Source organism: Pteronotus mesoamericanus, unplaced genomic scaffold, assembly GCF_021234165.1.
Source record: "Pteronotus mesoamericanus isolate MK-2021 breed Mesoamerican mustached bat unplaced genomic scaffold, CSHL_Meso_final scaffold_85, whole genome shotgun sequence".
NCBI lineage: Eukaryota > Metazoa > Chordata > Mammalia > Chiroptera > Mormoopidae > Pteronotus > Pteronotus mesoamericanus.
This window is the reverse complement of record NW_026555329.1, coordinates 65,652,587-65,669,129: the sequence shown is the minus strand read 5'-3', so window position 1 is coordinate 65,669,129 and position 16,543 is coordinate 65,652,587. Positions and strand designations below refer to the sequence as shown.

Sequence of the window (16,543 nt, the reverse complement as noted above, 5' to 3'; positions counted from 1 at the left end):
GCATGGAACTGGAGAGGACCTTGTCTATTGCAGGATGACATTTAACCTTTGGGTAAGCTCACCATTAGTGAGTAAAAGAAACACCTCCTCTTTCCTTCTTTCCCTCAGAAAGCCACCTTCTTGCTTAAAGAAAATAGATTGCATTTCCTTGTAGGAAGAAGAAGCGAGGGCTCTTTAAGTGGAGAGTGGAGTTGGCCCATCAAACTTGGCACGAGAGTTCAGTGATCATAGTGTGGCCATCATACCTAAAGACAAAAGAGGTTTTGGTATTTCAACTATTTCTATTTTATTTCAAATTTATTATTCTAACCACATTTGACCTCTCTGAAGCATCAGATGCTCCTTCAATATAAGTAATGTGTTCAAAATAAGTAAATGTGTTCACTATACTAATAAAATCTCCATTTTTCTGATCTGTCCAGCATCTTTTCCTGGCTCTCTACCTTCCCCTCTGGCTACTTGTCCTTAGCCTCTACTTCCTCTGCCAATCCTTTAAATAATGTTTATCTGTAGACACCTGCCTTGGTCCCTCTTCTCCCTGGCTCATTTCAACCATCTCTTTGTCTTTACCCACCACCTATATATATACACTGATGACTCTCAAATCTCTGTGTTCAGCCCGGTCCCTGGCTTCAGTCTCACACATGCTGGTCTTGGCAGTCTTGTGAGTGCCTCAATACGCAACATGTTTGAGATTAAACTCACATCTTTGCCCCTATACTTTTACCCACAGCATAAAAGCTGTTTCTTCTTCTTGGTTCCATACTCAGAAGCCTGCTTTCTCTTCCCTCTCCTCATACCCTGCAACTCAAACAATCACTACATCAAAATTCTTCTGAAATTCATCTTAAATAACTCTGTCTCCACCTGCACTGCCAACGGCTTACTTTAGGCCACCATCACTCCTACCAGGATTATTACAATAGTTTATTCTTGTTATTGTCACCTGGCCCCTTGCCTAAGCCATTTTGCATTGCAGTTAGAATGATTTTTTTTAACACTAAAAAGCTAAGAGACAAGTCGCTTAAAACATTTACTATGCACAGACAATATGTTAGACAATGGCTTGAGGGTACAAACATGAGTGAGATACTATGTGTTTCTTTATTGTTGTGTTTTTTTGTTTTTAACTTTCAGCCAAATATCTATGTGGTATTTTAAATAATCCTAAACATAGAACTTTTTATCGAAATATAATTCACATATCATAAAATTCATCTTTTTAAAGTATACATTAAATGGTTTTTGGTATATTCACAAAGTTGTGTGATCATGGCCACTATCTAATTCCAGAACACTTCATCTTTCTCCTCTCTCCCACCCCCTGGCACCCACTCACTGACTTCCTGTCTCTAGAGATTTGCCTATTCTGGACATTTCATTTTTGTCTGGCTACTTTCACTTAGCACAGTGATTTTCAACTGGTGTGCCATAAGAATTTTTAAAACATGCAATACCTGACCTCCTTTCCTTCAGATTGTCAAATTAAAAAAAAAGACAGCAACAGCCAATGCAACAATAACTGCCCAGTGTGAATGAATTAGACCTATTTTTTTAATTAGATCAGCAAAAAAATATATTTTTGGTGTGCCACAGAATTTTTGTAATTAATTTATGTGTGCCATGACATGAAAAAGGTTGAAAATTGCTGACTTAGCATAATATTTTCAAGGTTTATCCACATTGTAGCATGTATCAGTACTTCTTTCCTTTAATATTTACTATTTCATTGTACGGATATACCACATTTTGTTACCCTGTCACCAGTTGATGGACTTGGAGGTTGTTTTTACTTTTTGGGCGTCACAAATAATACTGCTATAAACATTCATGTACAAGTGTTTCCATGAACTGATGTTTTCATTTCTTGCATGTTCATACCTAGGAGTGGAACTGCTGGGTCATATGGTAACTCTGCTTAAACTTTGAGGAATCGCCAGACTCTTTTCTAAAATGGTTGCACCCATTGGCAATCCTACTAGCAGTGTGTGAAGGTTTCAATTTTTCCGCATCTTTGCCAACACTGTCTTTCTTATTTTAGCCATTCTAGTGAGTGCGAAATGGCATCTCATTATGGTTTGATTTGCATTTCCCTGATGACTTATAATGCTGAGCATTTTTTCACATATATTTGTATATGTTCTTTGGAGAGATATCTATTCAAACCCTTTGCCTATTAAAAAAAATTGAATTACCTTTTCCTTGTTGAATTGTACAAGTTTTTAAAATATATACTGGATACTAATTCCTTATCAGACATGATTTGCAAATATTTTCTCTTTTTGTGGGCTGTCATTTCACTTTCTTAAGTGTTCTTTGACACAAAAGTTTTTAGTTTTGATGAAGTCCAATATATCCATTTTTTTCTTTTATTGTTGTGCTTTTGGTGCCATATCTAAGAAAACTATTGCCTAATTCAAGGTCGTGAAGGTCATATATTCCTGTTTTCTTCCAAGAGTGTTATTGTTTAAGATTTTTATTTACTTAATATTTAGAGAGAAGAGAGAGAGAAAGAGAGGAAGAAAAACATTCATCTGTTGCCTTTTGTACATGCCTCAGCTGGGACCGGACAGCAACCCAGGCATGTACCCTGACAGAGAATTGAACCAGTGACCTTTCACTTTGTGGGATGACGCCCAACCAACTAAGTTATACCAGTTGGGGATCTTTCCAGAGTTTTGTAGTTTTATCCCTTACATTTGTCTCCTAGGAATTTGTTTTTGTATATGGTACAAAGCATGTTCAACATTGTTCTTTTGTGGATATTCATAGAACTTTTTAACTGTATTGAATTGCTTATCTTTCTTTGCAATTAGACTGTAAACTCCATGAGGGCAAAGACCAAGATAGTCTTACTAAATCTCTTTTTAGTGAATAGGTGAATTAGTAACCAAAATATCAAGTTTCTTTTCTTTTCAGAATTATATCAACTCTGCATAGTAACACTGTTTTCATTGTGATATTGGCAGCGAAAATCCCTTAAGAATAACAAATTAGAAACAAACTAAATCACAGAATGATAAAGACTGAACTATGTAATAGGCTTTGGAGTAAAGCTGATTTGGAGTCAAATGTTGACTTTCATTTAAGAACTGTGTCACCTTGGGCAAATTACAGTACCCACGCCTATTCCTTAAAACGGGGATTTAACTGGTATAGCAGGAATAATTGAGATGTTGTAACTAAAGAGCTTTACACACATTGTAAGCATTCATCAAAGAGTAGCATTTATTATTGCCAAAGAGTAACAACAATGTTGGGAAATCCTTTAACATACTACCATTGAGAATTGTCAGACCATTTATTTTGGATTCCAAAAGAAAGGCATACACAAAAATACAATTCGGTGTGGGAATGACTTTAAAGATGTATGCAAATACTCTGGAGTTCAGAGTGTCCTGAGCAATAGAAATACATAACCTTTTGGGTATAAGAACTTAGTGGAAAGGTAGCTGAATAGGGATTGTACGCATTTTGAATTTATTTCAATGTGGCACATATTCCAGGTTTGTACAACAGCTATTTGATTACGTGTCTGCCTCCTCCACTAGAGGCAATACAGAAAACCTGACTTTCAGTCATTGAATTTCCAGTACAGTGGGCACGCCTTGGATAGTTGAACTGGCGTGTTTGGGCCACTAGGGTCAGGAAGAATCCTCTGAAGAGGGATGGAGAAGTCAGAATGCAGAGGGAACACCTCGGATCCATTGCCAAGAGGAGGAGAGAGGCTCAGGTAAGGGACACAAGTGGGTCCTAATGATCCAGTCGGAAGCAAGGAACCAAGAGAACCACCTAGGAGCACTTCTCTCCAGCTCCTCGCCCTGGAGAGTCACTTCCGGGAGAGGGCGGGTAGACACGAGGAGGCGTGCCAGGAAGGAGGCCGTTTGCACTGCACCAGGCGGAAGTGTGCTAAAGGTATCCGTGCTACCGTTTCCGGTCCGGGTTAGCGCGGTTTAGATGCGTTGCGTGGTTTGTGTGTTCCTGGGACAGATATCTGAGGGCCAGTCAGCGGGTGTGGAGGCGAGAACCGGCGTCTGGACTTATTAGTCTGGAGTCTAGTGGGAAGATCTGGAAAAGGGCCAGGAACCTGATTGCGATCTAACCCCTGTTTCCGAGGGGGCAACTTCCACCGGGAACCCCTCTGCCCTGGTAACGGCCAAAGAGGAGATGGCGCCAGTCGGGGAGCGGCCGACGCAGACACAGTAAGGAAGCACGAAGGCGGAGCAACCGGAGAAGCCACGGAGAAGAGCCAGAGCCGTCACTGCCGCCACCACCGCCCCCACCATGGAAGGGGCAAAGCCAACATTACAGCTCGTGTACCAGGCAGTGCAGGCGCTTTACCACGACCCAGATCCCAGCGGAAAGGAGCGCGCCTCGTTTTGGCTTGGGGAGCTGCAGCGTTCGGTGAGGGGCCCAGGGAGGCCGTTTTGCCCCGCGGGGAAAGGGCGGGGTGGGAACTGAGCTGGAGCTGGAGCCGGAGCCCGAAGCCGGTGGTTGGCCTCGTGGGGTCCTCCTCGGGGAGGAGCCGCTTCCCGCGGGGTGGGGCTGAGAAGCTAAAGCTAGCTACGCGGCTTTTTGGAAAAAAGTCACAGAAAGCGGGTCGCGAACTGGCCCTTTCCCCACCCCATAGATTCTGATGTGTAGTTCCTACTCTTTACTGTGGCATAGATGTAGTCCTTTTTAAGTTTTATCTTTGCTACTTGCTTCTTAGGCCCTGCTTTTCCGTTTTGTCTTCCTTCAACCAAATCTAGCCCCAGTCATTCTCCATCTTCACTTAAGGGTGTTTTATCGGTCTCCCTTCAGTGTCCAAGTGTTGCGCTTGGCAGTTCCTTTCCATCGAAGCCTTTCACCTCACTGTTCCTGCTGATGTTTCACTCTAGTTTGAGTTCATTATTCTCGAAACTTCTCAGGTTTCTGGATTCTTGTACCCGTAAAATTTGCCTGTGCTTTGGAGTGTAATGTAATGTAAAGATAAAGAACATCAATTCTGATTTCAAAAAATCTTTGCAGTTCTTATTTTGCTGCATATTGGTTCTCTTACCTTGTCTTTTCGGTTCTTTATAAGATATGGATATCATAGCCTTCTTGATTATGCCACGTATCTGTGAGCATCCAGTGAGGGGTTTAATCACGATCTTTTATACCTTTTGTATTTTCTGCGTTCTTTGATTCACGTGTCTCATGTTTCCTTTTCTTGTTTTCATACTCACCTTTGCCGTGCTCTTTTTTGTGTGTGAGTGTGTATGCTTGATCTTGCTGACTTTACCATGCCTATTTTTGCATTTTATAAAAAAAAAAAAAAATTGGTCCCCTCCTTTTTTTTAAACTAATAACTGGTACTTAAAAGTGCTCTGCTCTTTTAAATCAGTCGAGGCTGCAAGTGCATAATATTTAAAAACTTACAACTTTTATTATTACACTTAAAAAAAAAAGCAATTGAGAACCCAAGTCCTGGATAACCTCATGGGAAGATAAAAGAATAGGACTCACTGCAGGCTACACAAGAAAGTCATTTCCATATGGTCTTAGTGTTTAATTAGTTTTTGTGATCTGGGGAATGACAGGTCCCTGATTTTTATATAGTTTTCAAAGTAAATTGGAGATGTGCTACACTATACCACAAGTCAGCCCTTCCCTACTAAACTTATTGTTATGTGTATTTTAAATCAGTGTTTGGGTGCTTACCATGTACCAGCAACTGCGCTAGGTGTTGGTATATGGAAATGAACCAGACAAAAATCTCTGCGTGCTACATAGGGTGCTTCCTGTGATTAAATGAATTAATACCTATGAACAGCTAAGAGAAGTTCTTGGAACGTGGAGCTCAAAATGTGGTAATAATAGTTATTTATTTATTTATTTGTTTTTATTTAGTTTCTTTTATTGGTTCTAGACAGAGGGGAAGAGAGGGAGAGAAACATCAGTGTGAAGGAGCAGCATTGAAACATCCCTCAGTTGCCTCTTGCGTGCGCCCCCACTGGGGATCAAACCCTGCAACTCAGGCCTGTGCCCTCACCTGTTGACCTTTTGGTTTGCAGGATGACGCCCAACCAAGCCTCACTGGCTGGGGCAGTAATTGTTATTTAAATAGTAGTCACTTTTCTTGTATTTACACTAGTCTTTGTTAAAACCTTGTGTCAACATCATCATCATTCTTATTACCTCATCATGCAGGGTCCCAACAGGAACGGTTGGCACACTTGAAATAGGATAATGTGAGGAGGGTTTATTTTACAAAAGTACCACTTGTAAAGATGTACTGTTTATAAAGAGGTGGTACCTAGAGAGGTAGTGTAACCTGTAGCCAAATAGTTAACATCCGTAGACTGGAAGGGGTAGGGGAGAGAGTGGTTACTTGAACTCTGAAGAAGAGTGTGGAGTTGGCTGCTGGAACAGGAGTAATTTCAGTTGAAGGGACATAGCCAGCGTGAGGTGACTTTGCAGGGAGGAAGCGGGAGGAGTAAATGTCTTGACCTTATTCTCCTACTTCCCCTTGGGATTCCCTATTGGACAAACCCAACCAGAAGCTAGGGCACTTGGGAACCTGTTGATAGAGCCCATATAGGTCTACATACTGGGGCAGAAAACATGGTAGAAAGGGTGGGAAAGGACATGGAAAACACCTAGCACAGCTATACATCATCATTTTTAGGCGGCTGCTGCACCTGGACTCACAATTCAACTAACACTTGGGCCTCTTAATTCCTTTACTTCTCTTTCTCAGCAACCTGGTCACACAGTTTCTGCCTGGATCTTGTCATTAAAAATTCATCAACTCCCCAAATCACTAACTCAGACATTCTGCTCTGATCACAACCCACTCTTCTTCCATTTTGTTGGCTCAAGAATCTTATATAATTTTAATTTTGATAAAAAAGTTTTATTTTTTAAAAACTGGAATTCAGAACTCAACTTTAAAAACCTTAAAAAAAATCAAAAAATGGAAATTTTACAAGAAAACTGCCTAGGATGAAGAAGAGCAGCTATGTATAGATTTCTTCCCATGAAAGATGAGGATTTAGGCTCCCTGCACTTCCTCTCATCCAATCTCTCCAACATAATTATATCATTTTTTTTTTTGTTAAATTAATGCACATCGTTAACTGTGCAGCATATGTACCATAGTAATATTTCCCATTTTGTGCAACTTTTTTTTCCTCTTGGTAAACATTACCTTTTTTTCCCACATCTGCTTCCTTTGCTATAAATATCTATAGTAATTCATCACAAACTTTGTCAGTAAGTGTAAATATCATCTTAGTATGTTCAAACTAGTAACTTTCCTTTTCTGGTGGAAGGAAACGTCTGAGAACTTCCATGCCCTTGTTCAAATCTGGTCTGGTTGTTCTCCAGGTGTGTTGCATAATTATTCTCTGGGGATCTCTATTTAAGGCTATCCTAGGATATTCCCTTCACTTCTTGTGTTGGATGCACTGAATTATTGTTCCTGTGGTCTTTTCTTGAACTAGTTCCTTGTTTAATAGGCAGTTGAGAAGGGGACCTTCACCCCTTCTCTCTCATTGTCTTTCTCTTAGGCCACTTTAATCCTGAGAGGAGTCCTCTAGTCTTCTGCCTGGGGACTGTAAACTAGGCTGCCAGTGGCAGGTGGGATAATGACCCAGGGGATGGATCTCATCATTAAGTATGTAGGCTTTAATGTAATCTCCCATTTTCAGTATGATAGTTGTGTCCTTTATGTGAGTCTGTTGTACAAAGCTCCAGAGTCCCATTACTTAAGTGTTCCCAAAGGAAACCTTGAGTCTTCTGTAATGGTCAGAGATAGTAGTAGCCTGGCTTCTCAGAGTCAGGAAGAAAATCTAGGAACCTAACTGCTTATACAGATTCTGGATCCACTCACTCCTTTGTTTTCTGGTCTACCATAAAACACCTGTTGTACCTAGTACTTCTAATTTCTGAGCCTAAGTGGGATTTTGCAAATGAAGCAGTGTGTTGCCCTTTGGCATTCTTATTTCCACCCTCCCTGCCCTGCACCCTGGGATTTTGAAAGTGACCTGAGGGCAAACCAATGTGTTCAATCAGTTCAGTCATGTTGAACAGAAGTCCCTGCATTAGTTACTGAATTTCATCAAAACCTTATTCCACTAACAAAGCCCCTACTTTTTCTTTACTCAGTCTTGTCTTTACTTTATCCAGTACCTTCTAGGATTTGTCATTGCTAGTCACTTTCTTAAATATACCATCAACCCTTCACCTCTGATTTGGTAAAACTTCAGCCTGGGTATATTCAACTGCGTCCCCCTTTTCCTCCTGTCTGATATAGGTGCTCTGCATCTCAGTTTCTGAATTCTCAGGAACCTTGATCTTTTGCTTACCCTGTGTCTCACAGTGCATTTTCAGACTTCCTCTTACTTTACAGGGTCCTTCCCCTCCTGCATTCACATAGCTGTGTTATCTCCAAAATAAGCAAATGGTTTTAGGGGCTGGGCGAATGCCACCTTTGTGTATTATTGTAATTGCTTTGACTCTTTTTTTTCATCTCTGTGCTTTTACTATTATTCTTTCCCAGTGCTTTCATCAAATGAAGAAACTAAAACATCTTTTCAAAACTCAGCCTAAATTCCACTTTCTCCTTGAAGTCTTAACTGATTCTTTTCAAGTGAAAGTCATTTCTGCTCACGCTGAACATCTAGAGAACTTTATTTAATTGCATTTTTTTACTTTTTTGAAAATTTGTTTTATCTCTCCTAGTAGATTGTAGTATTTTTTTGTTTATATAATCTAATAGCCATAATTCTCCTAGTAGATTGTAGTATCCTTTTATTTGTTTATATAATCTAATAGCCATAATTGAAGGAATAAACCATGGTTACTAAGAAATAAACAAATGATCAAGATTGGGGTGGGCAAAAGTAGGATTGTTTGTATGGACAAAGACATGCAGCTTATAGTTATAATACAAGAATAAACTTTAACATACCACAACTGTAAACCTACTTTTGCCAACCCCATTTGTTGAATGAATAGCTGTCCCTCCAAAGGGACAATTGGGTAACTCAAATTTGTCTTTATGATTTCATTTAATTTTGCTACTATTTTCTGCCTTATTCCTGGGGGATTGAAAATAATATTCAGCCTCTTACGTTGATGTTTGGAGTCTTTCCATCCTTTTTTTTTTTTAACAGCCTTCATGAGATAAGTTTATATTGCCCTTTTTTTTTTATACTTTGAAAGACTTGGGTATAGAAAAGGAGAGGAATTTTTTGACTTAATAAGGCTTTCTTGATGTAGTCACTAAGTGACATTTTTAACCAGAACCCTATTATAGTGTAGTAAGTAGAATAGTGTTTTAATTTTTAATTTGAAATTGGTAAAGAACATATTTTGCCTGGTTTATTTCAAAACCACTTTGAAGGATACACATTTTGAAAAACTATTATCCTTTCTTCCCTCCACCCTGCACTTTACTAATCTTACTCATTTAGTACTTAATTATTTTATTTATTGATTTTATTTTTCAGAGAGGGGGAGGGAGGATGAAAGAGAGGGAGAGAAACATTGACGTGAGAGAGAAAAATTGATTGGTTGCCTCTCACACGTGCCCAGACTGGGGGAATCAGGCCTGCAACCCAGGCATGTGCCATGACTGGGAACTGAACCAGCGACCTTTCACTTTGTGGGACAGTGTTCAACCAACTGAGCCACGCCAACCAGGGTGTCATTTAATATAGTTTTAATGACCTGGTGACAATAGATTTGATATAAATGTGTAATTTGGATATGGGTTAGTGTTAGTCTGTGCTGTGACTTACCATCTTTTCTCTTTAATATTTATATAAAACAGCCATTTTCTAAAGAATCTATCATATATTCATTACTCTAAACCTTTTCCAACAAAATTTTTGGAAACTACCTATAGCCATGATTTCATTTTATGTGACAGGCAAGTATCATTGATATCTTCAAAGTATTTTAAAAGAAATAGATTATTTTGACACTGGTCAGAAAGGAAACCTGTCTAACAGTGGACTATTATGAACATCTATTAGTTTCCTTTGCCGCCCTCCAGTAACCAAAATGAGTGGACAATGTAGGAAGCCATGGAAAGAAAAAACATCTTTTTGAAGGCTAATCGTTACGCTACTCATTTGTTCTGAGTTTGTAATTTAGATTATAAGAAGAAGGCTATGAGACTACTTTCACAGAGATAAATCTCTGGGTTAGAGGTTACCTCAAAAGTTTTATAGTTCAGTCTGGAAACAGAAAAGGAATAATGAAAAGCATAAATCAGAAGGAATCATATATGCTGTCATAGACTCCGTTGGCATTGTGTAGTTAAGTACATCCTTGAGAATTTGCCTCTATTCAGTAAATACCAGGAAGGTGATGGGTCATGGAATATCAGATTCAAACTTCGTTCATGGTAATTTCCTTCTTCAGAAAATCTTGATTCTTTAGCCTAGTTCTGTAACATTTAGTCTTTGATTTTTTTTTTCTCTAGCAATTGCAGTCATTGATTTGATTTATTTGAAAATCTAAGCATTTTTTTTTTCTTTTGCTGTCATCCTCTAGTCAAGTGACCCTTAAAACATAACTTATTTTGAAAGGAAAGCCTTCTAAAAAAAATAGAAAATTTTCCTAAACAACTTCTCTGGTTCAGTTAGTTCATTGAACATAGGAATACAGTTGACCCTTGAACAACACAGGTGTTGGGGGTAGTTGAAAATCTGCATATAAACATGATTCCTTCAAAACTTAACTATTAATAGCCTACTGTTGATCAGAAGCCTTACCCATAACATAAAGTCAGTTTACTCATATTTTGTTGGTTATATGTCTAATATACGTGTTCTTATAATAAAGTAAGCTGGTTGGGTAGCTCAGTTGGTTAGAGCATTGTCCCGATTCACCAAAGTTGCAGGTTTGGTCCCCGGTCAGGGCACGTACAAGAATCAACCAATGAATGCATAACTAAGTGGAACAACAAGCAGTGTTTCTCTCTCTCCTTTTCACTCTCTCTCTCTCTCAGCTCAATAAATAAAAAAATAAGCGAGAGAAGAAAATGAATTAAGAAAATCATAAGGAAGAGAAAATATAGGTAACGTATTTACTGAAAAAAATTGTGTATAAGTGAACCTGTGCAGTTTAAATCCATATTGTTTGAGGGTCAACTATGTTCTGTATGCCTTGTGTTGCTAGAAAGTAGGAGTATATAATAAGTAAGAGATAAAAACCAAACACCTTTTCCCAAAGATTTACCAGCCTGGCTGTGTCATCTAATAGGGCAGCCAGATGGATATTGTGGCTACTTAAGTTTAAATTGATTAAAATTAAAAGTTAAAATCAGGTCTTGGTCAGCACAAATGGAAACATTTTATGTTTTTGTTGTATTGGATCCTGTGAATAAGAATTTGTAGCCAGTTGGTTGGAGCATCATCCCAGTGCACCAAGGTTTCAGGTTCTATCCCAGGCAGGACACATACAGGAAGAAACCAATGAACGCATATATATGTAGAGCAACAAATCAATGTCTCTCTCTCTCTCTGTCTAATCAGTAAAAGTAAAATAATTTTTTTAAAAAGACCCATAAAAGGGAAAAACCATCATTTAAAAAAAAGAGAGAATTTGTGGTGGTACTTCTATTGTCATGGTAATGTGGTATCTGGTGGCATACATTCATATTTGGATTAGTTTATTTCTTGCCTTTCCAGGCCTTGGACCAGAGTTGATTTTTTGACTCAGGATAGAAAATTATCAGAGCACTGCTACATTTTGCACACAAATTACAGCACAGCTTTCTTCCAAAGCCTCCCAGATGTTTCTTTAATATTCTTTTCTGTTAATTGCACTGATGTTCATTATGGAAATGGAAAATAGGTTTTATAGATTTTTACTGCGGTACAATATTCATAGCAAACTTTACCATTTTAACCTTTTTTACGTATACAGTTCAGTGGCATTAAGTACATTCATAGTGTTGTGCAACCATCACCACCATCCATCTCTAGAACATTATCTTCCCTAAAACTCTGCCTATTAAACAATAACTTCATTCCCTGTCACTTCAGCTTCTGTTCTATGTTTTGTTTCCATGAATTTGACTACTCCAGGTCCTGTATATAAGTAGATTTAGTAATATACTATTTGCCTGTTTGTACCTGGCTTATTTCACATAGTATAATGTTTTCAGGGTTCATCCACATGGTAACATGTGTGAGAATTCATTCTTTTTAAAAATTGCAGTAAAATAGAACATAAACTTCATTATTTTAAACCATTTTTAAGTGTACAGCTCGGTGTCTTTCAGTATGTTCACATTGTTGTGCAGCCATACCATCTATCTCCAGAACGTCTTTCGTCTTGTAAAACTGAAACTGTGCGCCCTTTACACAGTTATTTTTCCCTACACACAGCCCCTAGCAACCACCATTCCTTTTTCTGTCTTTATGAACTTGAATAGGTACCTCATATAAGTGGAATCATACATTGTTTGTTCTTTTGTGACTGGCTTATTTCACTTAGCATAATACCCTCAGGGTTCATCCATGGTGTATCATGTGTCAGAATAGTGCTGTGTGTACCACATTTTGTTTATACGTTTATCTGCCGATGAACACTTGAGTTGCTTCCATCTTTAGGCTGTTTTGAATAATGCTGGTGTGAACATGGGTTCATAAATATATGTTGGAGTCCCTGCTTTCAGTTCTTTTGAGGATATATCTAGAGGGGCATTGCTGAATCATGTGGTAGTTCTGTGTTGTTATTGTTGTTGTTGTTTTATGAGGAACTGCCACACTGTTTTTAGATTTTATAGGATTTTAAGTTCTTTTGAACTTAAAAACAAATTTAATTCATAGGAAGCTGATATTGCTGATTACCTCCCCTGTATTTCCCCAGCTGGTGCCCTGGTGCTAAAAATATTACCAGCGACTCTTTCAGTGCTGTATAGGTGAAACCCCGGAGAGACGCTTAATTTCTTCATTTGAAGTTCACAGCCCCGGCCCTGGCCTGGTAACTTAGTCGGATAGAGTGTCATCCCGATGTGCCAATGTTGTGGCTTCGATCCTCAGTCAGGGCCCATATAAGAACCAACCGATGAGTGCATAAATAAGTGGAACAACAAATTGATGTTTCTCTTTTTCTCTCTCTCTTAAATCAACTTAAAAAATGTTCACAGTCTTGCTAAAGGGGATAATTTTGTAATGTTTGGTATGCAAAACCTCTTAAAAGTACTGACTTAATTTTCTTCTTTCTGAGAGTTCCCAAAATAAAAATACTATGAAACATGTATTTTTTTTTCTTGTGGTAAAAAATTTTATAACAAATTTCACAGTATGGTTTTTATTTTTTTTTTCAAGCCCATACCACAATTCTTTTCAGTTTTTGTGTTCACTGTTTACTTGTTTTCTGTCTCAGCCATAATTCAGTATAATTTAAATACCCCCAAAACAGAATATACATACCTAAAGCTACACATGAAAATATACGTGTTTATACATAAGCATCCAGAGTTTTCTAACACTTCAGTGCATTTTTTACAATACATAAAGCTACACATCTCACATCCTGTAAGACTGAAAAACTTGAGCTGTGACTGGTGTGGCTCAGTGGGTTGGGCGTCTTTCTGCAAACCGAAAGGTTGCTGGTTCGATTCCCAGTTGAGACACATGCCTGGGTTTCAGGCCAGGTCCCCAGCTGGGGTTTGTGGGAGGCACCTGATTGATGTTTCTCTCTCACATTGATGTTTCTCTTCTCTCACCCTCTCTAAAAATAAAGTCTTTAAAAAAAAAAAAAAAGCATGGTGTTAACATATGCTAAATAGGTCTTACTATTCTCATTCCTCTGGTTTATATATAAAACTTACTCTGATAGGCAACAGTAGAGACCAGTGATTAAAGAAAATACATTTGTATATTGGCTTTCAGGAAGCCCTCACATCAGCTACTCATTTGCTTTAAATGAAATGCCTTCAAGCTTGGCATTTTGTGCTTTTAAGGCAGGGCTGCCTAGGATAAGCCTAGTATATTGGCTATTACCAAGGAGTGCAGGCTTCAGTCATTCCCAACCCAAGTTAATTTTATGGACACAAATTTATTCATCTTTTTTCAGGGCCATTCATGAGGTTAATATTTTCATACAAAGGTAAGTTTCGATACAAAATCTTTACACTTGTCATGAAAATATTTTGGCAGGATTTGTCAGTACCGTATTATGTGTGACCGACAGGCACAGACTGAGCCAAAATTCATTTGACAGAAGTCATTATGGCATGGGATTGAAAACGCTTGTGTCAGAAACACTGGGATTTCATCCGACACTGAGGAAGGCACAGTGTGCAGTGCTGTCATTTGGTCTTGATTTCCTTTCTTTGAGCTCAAGAAAGAACAACGATAGAACAATGAATATGGGCACTATGGTCTTCCAAAGTTGGCTTGAAGAGTGTTTGAGTGTTTCTCTTGGAATTTCAGTAGCTTATGGTGTTTTAAAGACTTATTTTAGGCCAGGAATCTCTTCCCTCTCATAAGGGGAATAATATATACCTTTTAATTTTTCAGTTATAGAGATGGCTGTGAAATTTGTAAATTGGCTGAACTTGTCTCTATAAATGAGCCCCTTTTTTTTTCCTTCTAAAAAAGTTATTTATGTATACACAGGGATATTCTGTGGGTCTTGGAGCTTGCTAGTGGCTTTATGATTATTTTACTTTACACTCTGCTTTTGGAGGTGGGAATTGTTTACTCATCACTGCTGTGGTTGAGGATATTAGCTAAGCTTCATTTCATCATGGTTCTGTGTTTCAGGCCATCTTGCAAAACAAGTTATTTTGAAAAATAGAATTTTTAAGTAGTGATGGTTATCTTTTGAGTACCATAACTTACATTTTTCTTTATTTCTTCAAGCCCCTTTCTCTTCCTGCTCAAGAAAACCATGAGAGAGTAACTTGTGACATACCTAGCAATTTGTAAAATTCTCATAAAGGATTAGATGCAAAAACTTAAGATAGTTGACTGACTTAAAATAATCATTTCTCTATTTTAGGTAAATTAGCTTGTTCTATCTTCACCTGTATCACGAAAATGATATATATATTTTTTGATTTGGGAAATTTTGATTGTCTAGGTCTATACCACATTGTTTCAGGGCATAGGAATAGGATGTGCTGTTCTACTGATAGTTTTAGAGAGAATGGAAGAGAGAGAGAAAGATTGAGGCGTGGGAGAAACCTTGATTGGTTCTCTCTCATATGCGACTCTCTAGGGAACCAACCCCCAACCCAGGCATGTGCCCCGACTGCGCTACTCCTGCTTTGCTTCGTGGGATGACACCCAGCCAGCTGAGCCACAGCTGTCTGGGCTGATTTTGAGAGTACAATTATTAAAGTTGAGCACAGTAAAACAAAGGAAGGACTTAGGTTAGAAATAACGAGAGAGCCTAGGCAGGGCTCTTGATAGCTTTTTCTTTTTTTTAGGAGTTCTTTCACTCTGTGCTCTGACCTGGTTCCCTCTCCCCACACAGTATACTATAAATCTTTGAAAGTCTTTACCTAATAAACATATTATTTACCAATTGAAATGCTTTAAAAATATAGTAACCTGGCACTTTAAGCTTACTTTTCAAGTCTTATTGAAATATTTCTATTTTCAGAACCTCATTTTTTGTTCGCCAGAGTGCTTCTGTCCTCAGTGAAGTATTTTAAGTATCTGCTTAATTTGAGGAGTTTTTGTGTAAGATTAAGTAGCAGCCCTAATCCACTTCTAATTCTTGGCAGCTAATGAATCGTTAGGGGCTCCTATCTGGACGTTTGCTTGCATTGTTGAGGGCTTGCTTAATGATTTTGGTTGATTGGGCAGTTTTAGAACTGTTGGTATAAAAGTGAGTCTTGAAGCAACAGTGCACCATTAAAGGAAGAAGGGGGCAACAACTTTTAGGATTTGCTGTGAAGTCTAATAAAAGACTTAGAATATGTTGGTGAAAGGATTACTGGGCCATAGCCTGCTTCGCATTCATTGCATAGTCATGGAAATATCTTTTGATAAAATTGATATAAAGGCGTGTTCTGCTACTGCTTTGTGAAATGGAAGATTGGTATTAGATACTTAAATGGAAAATGTTCTCTTGTTGCAGCCTCTTTGAAATGTGCTGTTAGTGGGAGCTGCAGCTTCCTCCTGCTGACTCTGAGCCCCAGGCTTCGATTGAAATGGTCCTTTCAGAAATGTGGAGCTTAGTCCAAGCCTGGATTTCAGTGGGTAGCACCTGGCATCTGTGGCTAGAAAGTCCTATGAAGTGTAAGTGCTTTATTCTCTCCTAAAGAAACCCTTTTCCTTCCTTCTCTTCCTTCTTTCTGCAGCTTAGCGGAAGGAAGAACAGTGAGCACTAAACTGTAGTGCCTGGGGTATCAAGATTTTGTTGCATATTCTTTATGATTCAATGACCAAGACAAGGTTACTTGTTTTGGGGTGCCAACAATTGTTAAACCCTCCTGGAATTTAAACTAAAGTAATCAATTATGTCCCCTTAATATATAGTGCTGGCAGTATCATCCCAGGTAACTTTTTCATTGACAGTTTACTTAGTAGCTTGTGAA

At 38.5% G+C, this 16,543-nt stretch overlaps 1 protein-coding gene across 1 annotated transcript in view; it reads left to right on the top strand.

Annotated features, from left to right (window-relative positions):
* Positions 1 to 3,932: 3,932 nt before the first annotated feature.
* TNPO3 (transportin 3) overlaps positions 3,933 to 16,543 on the top strand; it is a 91,063-nt gene continuing 78,452 nt past the window's right edge. The window contains exon 1 of the mRNA XM_054563823.1: positions 3,933 to 4,404. Coding sequence (XP_054419798.1) covers positions 4,285 to 4,404 — 120 coding nt within the window. The 5' untranslated portion in view covers positions 3,933 to 4,284. The remainder of the gene's footprint in view (positions 4,405 to 16,543) is intronic.